This window comes from Solanum tuberosum, unplaced genomic scaffold (genome assembly GCF_000226075.1).
Source record: "Solanum tuberosum cultivar DM 1-3 516 R44 unplaced genomic scaffold, SolTub_3.0 scf00085, whole genome shotgun sequence".
In the NCBI taxonomy this organism is placed as follows: domain Eukaryota; kingdom Viridiplantae; phylum Streptophyta; class Magnoliopsida; order Solanales; family Solanaceae; genus Solanum; species Solanum tuberosum.
This window is the reverse complement of record NW_006239014.1, coordinates 1793969-1802196: the sequence shown is the minus strand read 5'-3', so window position 1 is coordinate 1802196 and position 8228 is coordinate 1793969. Positions and strand designations below refer to the sequence as shown.

The following is an 8228-nucleotide window of genomic DNA, read 5'->3' as shown; positions in this document are numbered from 1 at the left end:
TAAACTCTTGGAAATGACAGGCAATGAAAAATCATGTGATCCATTTGCTTGAACATTAAGACTGGAACAAGGAGTATGACACTTTGAGCATAAGAAATATAGTCCACTTTGTGCTCTACCAATCTCCAGAGGGCTCTTCATTGAAGGGCCTTGCATCAAACAAGAAGAGGAATTGAAACTAATGACGCCTTTAAAATGAGAGACTAAACAATGTACTGAAATCAAGTTGAACTTAAAACTTGGAGTAAACAGAACTTTATACAAGGTTAAGGAAGGATTCAAATAGACATCACCAATTTCTGTCACTTTTACTCTATAGCCATTTGGTAGATTTACTAGGAAAGGGTAAGGTAATGGTCTGATATTGGTTAACAAATTTTTGTTGAAAGTCATGTGATTTGAGGCACCGGAGTCTATGATCCAGGAGTCAACAGAGGGATTAAAACATTTACATGACAATGTACCAACATCAGTAATTGAAGAGGAACAGGTTAGAATACCTGCAAAGTTTGCAGCTCCACCAAAAATGTTGTTTGCAGCATCTCTAGCTGTGTTTGCATTGTTGTTTCCTCCTTGGACCTGAATATTTTCTAATAGATTCACCAGCTGCTCAAGATGTTGCTTAGTTAACACTGGAGTTCTCTTCTCATGATATCTATCTTCACTTCCTTCATGACCTTTTCCTTTGTGTGCAGCAGCTGCTGTTCCTACAACATTCTTACCTTTGGTGAACTTAAAATCTTCAGGAAAACCATGGAGTCTGAAGCACTTTTCTCTTGTATGCCCAGACTTCTTACAGTAATCACAGAACAAATGAGACTTATTTGGAGGCCTGCTTCCTCCACTGTTATTCCCCCAATTTCCTCCACTGCTGCCACCACTGTTACTTCCCCAATTTCTTTTAGATGGAGCATAATTTATCTTAAAATTTGTACTAGTACTAGCAGCATTCACATGTAAAGAGGTGGATTCCAGGTTGAACTTACCATGAGGTTTGACTTCCCTCTGCTTTTCCTCTTGTACTAAGATGGAGAAAGCTTGGGCCATGGTAGGTAAGGGATTCATCATCAGGATGCTGCCTCGAATGACTGTGTATACTTCATTCAACCCCATGAGGAAGTGAATAAGTTGTCTATCCTGCTCAGCTTTGTACATCTTTGTTTTTCCACCACAAGTACATGAACATGTGCATTGGCAACTAGTGTCCAAAGTAGTAAGTTCCTCCCATAGTCTCCTCATTTTGGTATAGTAACCAGTAACATCAAGGTTCTCCTGAGTTAATTCCGCTATTTCGCGTTGCAATTGATACAACTTTGCTCCATTTGTTTGATCGTACCTATCAGTTAACTCATCCCACAACTCCTTTGCATTGTTAACATATTGCAAGCTATCAGCGAGATCCTTTGAGAGTGAATTGAGAAGCCACGAAGTGACCATATCATCACATCGTTCCCACTGGGCGAAATTTCCTGAATCTGGATCTGGTTTCACAATTTTTCCATTGATAAATCCTGTCTTATTCTTCACTGATAATGCTCTGAGAACTCCTCGTCTCCAAGAGCGATAACCTGATCCATCAAAGAGAACTGGAACGATCGAAGATCCAGCATTCTCAGATGGATGCATGTAGAAAACATTGGTGGATAGAACTGGCAGATCCTGAACTTGAACTGGTGGTGCATTTTCCTGATCGAGATTTGGAGCCATGGCTACTGGAAATCAACGATGACAGAGAATAGAAGGAAAACGAAGAAGAAGATGATAGATGCGGAAAGATGAACCTTACGGCTCTGATACCATGTTGAGTTTCAGGAAAGCTAGGGTGAATCTCAGTTCACCATTGATGAAGCTTCGAGAAACAGAGAGATGAAGAAGAAAGAGTTCTGAGACTGATTGAAGAATTGGGGAAAACTAAATTATTGAATTAATCTCAACTGAGTCTTTACAATATATATAGAAATAAAAGAGAATCATCTCAACAAACTATTCTAACAAACATAGTAACTAACTCTAAGCAATATTAACCAACTATCAACAGTAATGAACAGTAATAACTAACTACGACTAATTACTAATTAGATTAAGGACTAAGATGTAATCAATCTCAACACCCCCCCTCAAGTTGGAGGTGAGTAGCTCACAGCCAACTTGTGCAAAATGATAGAATGCTTTGAGCTTGGTAATGGCTTGGTCAGAACATCAGCTAACTGTTCCTCAGTTGGTATATGGTGAAGTTCAATAAGACCTTCCTGCAATTTTTCCCTAACAAAATGACAGTCCACTTCTATATGCTTTGTTCTCTCATGAAACACAGGATTTCTTGCAATATGAACAGCTGCCTGGCTGTCACAGAACACATGAATAGGTAAATTACATGGCACATGTAGTTCAGTCATCAATCTTTCCAGCCACACCAATTCTCCAACTACCTTCCGGACAGCTCTGTATTCAGCTTCTGCTGAGGACAAAGAGATGGTTGTTTGCCTCTTAGATTTCCAACAAATAGGACTGTCTCCCATCAACACAATGTATCCACTCACAGACCTTCTAGAATCAGGGCATGCAGCCCAATCTGAATCACAGTAGGCAGTGACAGTGCAATTCTTATCATTGGATAAAAATATCCCTAGACAAGGATCACTCTTGAGATACCTCAAAACATGATATGCAGCTTGAAGATGTGGTTCCCTAGGAGATTGAAGAAACTGGCTAAGATGCTGGACACTGAATGCTATATCTATTCTGGTATGGGTCAAGAAGTTCAGCTTTCCCACCAGCTTTCTGTAATGTGTAGGATCCTTTAGTAGTACCCCATCATTGGCCTTTAGTTTAACTGTAGACTCAAGAGGAGACAGAACTGGTCTATATGAGGAACAATCAAACTCTTTTAACAAATCAATAGTAAATTTCCTTTGTGAAATCAAAACTCCAGTGTCCTTGTAAAGGATCTCTAATCCCAGAAAATAATGGAGCTTCCCTAGATCTTTTATCTTGAATTTATCATGAAGAAAACATCTCAGGGAACTAATCTCACCAACATCAGTCCCTGTCAACACTATATCATCAACATATACAGCTACAAATACAAGGGAAGTACCAGTCTTTCTCAAAAATAAGGAATAATCACTGTCGGAGTGAGTGTACCCTCTTGAGAAAAGGACCTGAGCAAGTTTATCATACCATTGCCTACTTGCTTGTTTGAGACCATATAGAGACTTTTTGAGCTTGCAACACATGCCTGAATCATCTACTAGCAGTCCCTGAGGTATGGTCATGTAAACTTCTTCAGATAGATCTCCATGAAGGAAAGCATTGTTGACATCCAACTGATACATGTCCCAACCCTTCTTCACAGCTGTGCTAATCAGGGCCCTCACTGTAGTCATTTTCACCACTGGAGAAAATGTTTCATTGTAGTCAACACCTGCCTGTTGAGTGTAACCTTTTACCACAAGTCTGGCCTTGTATCTTTCCACTGAACCATCAGCTTTGTGTTTGATTTTGTATACCCATTTGCATCCTATTGCTTTTTCCTTGCAGGTAACTTCACAAGCTCCCAAGTACTATTAGCATATAAAGCTTCAAATTCAGATGTCATTGCTGCTTGCCAGGCAGGATCTGCCACTGCTTCTTCATATGAAGAAGGTTCAGTGTCATGTGAAATATTGTTAACCAGATGTTGACTGTCTGGACTAAAACTGGTGAGGGAGGTGTGATGAGATGGTAATGATGATGAGGTTGAAGCTTCAGATGAAGGTAAGGAGTATTGATATTCTTTAAGGTAGGTAGGGATGGTATGTGATCTTGTAGATCTTCTAAGATTGTGGTGTTGATCTTGATGTGCAATGGTGTTCGGTAAGTTTGTTACACCAGGATCACAGGGTGGTGGTGAGGTGTTGTTGTAAGGAAGTGGAGTTGGTGGTAATGGCAGGGCAGTATCAGTGACATTATTAATGGTATCATCATCCAACACATTAACTTTGTTAAAAGGACTATTAACAAAATTCAGCACGTTTGAATTTGTGGTGAGATGTTTTAATATTGTGGCAAAACTAGAGTTTGGCTCAGAAATAGAACAAGGAAAAATATTTTCACAGAAAAACACATCCCTGGAAACATGTATTCTTTTGGTGCTCAAGTCTAAAACCTTGTACCCCTTTGTGTTGAAAGGATATCCCACAAAGATGTGTGGTGTGGATCTTGGGTCAAACTTGCTTTTGTGAGTTGTGATCGTAGGAAAACAAAGACATCCAAAAGATCTTAGGTGAGAATACAAGGGTTGTTTGTTATATAATTTCTCAAATGGAGTCTTATCATGGAGTGTTGAGTTGGGAAGTCTATTGATAAGATAAGTTGCTGTGAGGATACACTCTCCCCAATATTTGTTAGGCAGTTTGGATTGATACAGCAATGCTCTAGCAACTTCTAGAAGATGTTTATGCTTTCTTTCTACCACACCATTTTGTTGTGGTGTATATGGACATGTTTTCTGGTGTATTATGCCTTTATTTTGAAGGTAGACATTTGTTTCAGCATTGAGGAATTCTGATCCATTGTCAGTTCTGATAGTTTTAACAGTGGTTTGAAACTGGTTCTCCACAAGAGAGACAAAATTCTTTATAGTTTGGAGTGTATTGCTTTTGCAGGTGAGGAGTTGAGTCCAGGTTGACCTACTGAAATCATCTACAATGGTCAAGAAATATTTGTAACCATTGTGGGTGGTTTCATGGTAAGGTCCCCATAAGTCTAGGTGAAGGAGGTCAAAAGGTTTGTTACTAGAAGAAGTGGTCTTTGTTGGGAAAGGGGATCTTGTTTGTCTGGCCATGGGGCATATAGAACATACAAAGGGTTGTTTGTGTGAAAAGGGTATGGGAACAGAAGAGATTCCTTTCATTTTTATAAAGGGTACATGGCCTAGCCTGTTGTGCCATAAAAGATCAACATTATTACCATGAGACATGCATGATGTGGGAGGATGAGCAGAAGTAGAAGTAGAATGAGAATTGAAAACAGGAACTGCAACTTTATTTCTTTCACTACAAGACAGGCCAGAAATATCACACAGAGAGGTACATGATGTTGAATTAGAACCAGAATTACTACACAGAGAGTTACATGTTGCAGTACTTAAACTCTTGGAAATGACAGGCAATGAAAAATCATGTGATCCATTTGCTTGAACATTAAGACTGGAACAAGGAGTATGACACTTTGAGCATAAGAAATATAGTCCACTTTGTGCTCTACCAATCTCCAGAGGGCTCTTCATTGAAGGGCCCTGCATCAAACAAGAAGAGGAATTGAAACTAATGACGCCTTTAAAATGAGAGACTAAACAATGTACTGAAATCAAGTTGAACTTAAAACTTGGAGTAAACAGAACTTTATACAAGGTTAAGGAAGGATTCAAATAGACATCACCAATTTCTGTCACTTTTACTCTATAGCCATTTGGTAGATTTACTAGGAAAGGGTAAGGTAATGGTCTGATATTGGTTAACAAATTTTTGTTGAAAGTCATGTGATTTGAGGCACCGGAGTCTATGATCCAGGAGTCAACAGAGGGATTAAAACATTTACATGACAATGTACCAACATCAGTAATTGATTCAGGAAAGCTAGGGTGAATCTCAGTTCACCATTGATGAAGCTTCGAGAAACAGAGAGATGAAGAAGAAAGAGTTCTGAGACTGATTGAAGAATTGGGGAAAACTGAATTGTTGAATTTATCTCAACTGAGTCTTTACAATATATATAGAAATAAAAGAGAATCATCTCAACAAACTATTCTAACAAACATAGTAACTAACTCTAAGCAATATTAACCAACTATCAACAGTAATGAACAGTAATAACTAACTACGACTAATTACTAATTAGATTAAGGACTAAGATGTAATCAATCTCAACATACAACCTCTGTTTGTCACCGTACAATGATCTGCAAATTAAACTACACGGGGACGTAAACTGTAATAGGCATGACTCAATTTAGAAGACATGAAGAGTGATCAATCCTGAAATATCTATGTGGATGACCACCCTCTAAACCAACTGAAACATCTTGAAGGACCCAAATAGGTTATATTAGAAAATTATACCAAGCAAGGAATTAATATATAATATTAAAATTCATATATGCATTATTTTCACTAATACATTTTACCAAACGACTCTAATTAAGTACTAAAGTCATAAATCATGAAACAACACCTTAACTCTCTTCCAACTTTCATATAACTCCCTCAGAAAAGAACAAAGACAGAAAAATTAAATGCCTTCTTCGTCCTAACATAACATGTAGAGTTGGTAAAGGGGAAAGACTGGTTTAAATTAAATATTTTTTGGTAAATCAGAAATTGTTTTAAAAAGATAGCCCTAGACCTCCTACATACATAGAAAAGAAACATTAACTCCTCCCTTTATTTATTTTTCTTGTACTGATTCGTGAGTTTTTTATTTTTTATTTTTAAGAAAACTCCTTTGCGGGGAAAAAGTAAAATTATGTTGCTAAATAAAGTGTCTAGTGTTAGTAACACCAAGAGATAAATGTTCCTAGTATATTAACTACCAATTATTTAAAAAAACCCTATGTATATCTCCATATGTAATCCACCATCAAGCCATGGCAAGTCAAATTGTATATGCTCTTAATTAGGGTTTATGCACCTGGAAGTAGTTCTTTCATCGCATATTAATTAGTTGTTCATGTTACTAAATATAGTTGACCTAATTACAAAGTTAAGATAGAATTTATTATATTTTCCAATTTTATCCTTACAATTAGTAATTCTTTTTGAAAGTATGAATCAGTAAAATTATTCTTTGTATTTCTGTTTTTTTAAGAGGAGTGTAAAGAGAAAGTGGGAAACTAATATAGAACGGACAAAGAATTTTATCGAACCTCGTAGTTTATCAATTTTTTTTTTGTTTATAGGAAATATTTTCTTCCGACAAGGACTAATAAATTGCACATAAACTGTAAATGTTGTCTACTACAATATAATGTTACAACACACATACTGTTGGTTTTTCAGTATAAATAAATATAATATCCACATTTTAATATATTAGCTCTTGAACAATATAATATGGATGGAGACAAGTTAAATATATGTAATTTTACCTTGTAATCACATATATATATAAAACATATATATACTTCCTCCAAACCAAAACATTTGATGTTTATTCTTGGGTACATGAATTAAGAAATTCACTTACTCCTAAAAATCAAAAGGGATTTTTTTTTGTATATCAAATATTGTGAATAATCAAATTTAATAACGAGTTAAATTAAAACATATGTCCTTGACATCATCACAATTCAATTATTTTAAAAAAAATCCATAATCATGATCTTCTTTCTTTTAGGTTGACATATATAATTATCATTAGATTTGTACATAGTATAGGAATATATCATGAGCAAATATCTCTAAAATGTGGATAAATAAAAAAAATTCTTGTTCAAAAGTTTAAACAGTTTTAATACTTTTAAAATACTTGACACGTGGCATTATATACCCAACAATTTTACGGGCTAAGACATACTAATATTTATCTTGGAAATTCTCTATTATTAATCTTTAGCTTCGATTGTTTGAGTTTTTGAAGGTCTTTTATTTAGTTATAGGCAATTTTACCTAGTTTTATAGAATTAAAATAATTGTCCGTTGTTATATTTAGGTAAGAAAAAATTAATAAATCAGACAAGAAAATATAAAGAACCGAAACAATTATGTAATGCCTAAAATAGTTGGTTTTGTATATATAAGGACTGTTGAAAATTGAAATTAATAATGCGGCTGCTTCATTTATTAGTGTTATACGTGCTTGAAAGGAAAAAATAAAATTGTACCAAAAAAAAGTTTAAAAATAAATCTTGTACTTTATGTCAACAGTTAGTCATCAATAGTTACTGCTATAATACTAGGTGCCAACACTATGTATAATTCGAATGTGATAATAATTTCTGAAAAAAATGAAGGATATTTGAGTTGATATGGTCCTAGATGTAGATGATGAAGGGGTGTTAATTAGTCGTTTGATTTGATGGATTATTTTGAAAAATTGTGTCATATTAATTTTTCATATTTTCAATGATGTATAATTAAAATTAAAAAAATTTAATCTGTCCTAATCATCTTGGTTTCCCTTTGAGTTAGGTATGTTCGGTTAATTTTTAATTTTTTAAACGTCATCTAATAGCTTTTGCAATTGATAAA

The 8228-nt window shown here is 35.4% G+C and overlaps 1 protein-coding gene across 1 annotated transcript; it reads right to left on the bottom strand.

Moving 5' to 3' along the window:
- Positions 1 to 2117: 2117 nt before the first annotated feature.
- On the bottom strand, positions 2118 to 3386 carry LOC107060574 (uncharacterized mitochondrial protein AtMg00810-like). The gene has a single exon (XM_015308591.1). The coding sequence runs from the start codon at positions 3384 to 3386 to the stop codon at positions 2118 to 2120; it is 1269 nt and encodes a 422-aa protein (XP_015164077.1).
- Between the last annotated feature and the right edge of the window lie 4842 nt (positions 3387 to 8228).

What these genes read in the sequence shown, in the direction of transcription:
- LOC107060574 (XM_015308591.1), bottom strand. Translation starts at nt 3,386, where the DNA reads ATGACTACAGTGAGGGCCCTGATTAGCACAGCTGTGAAGAAGGGTTGG.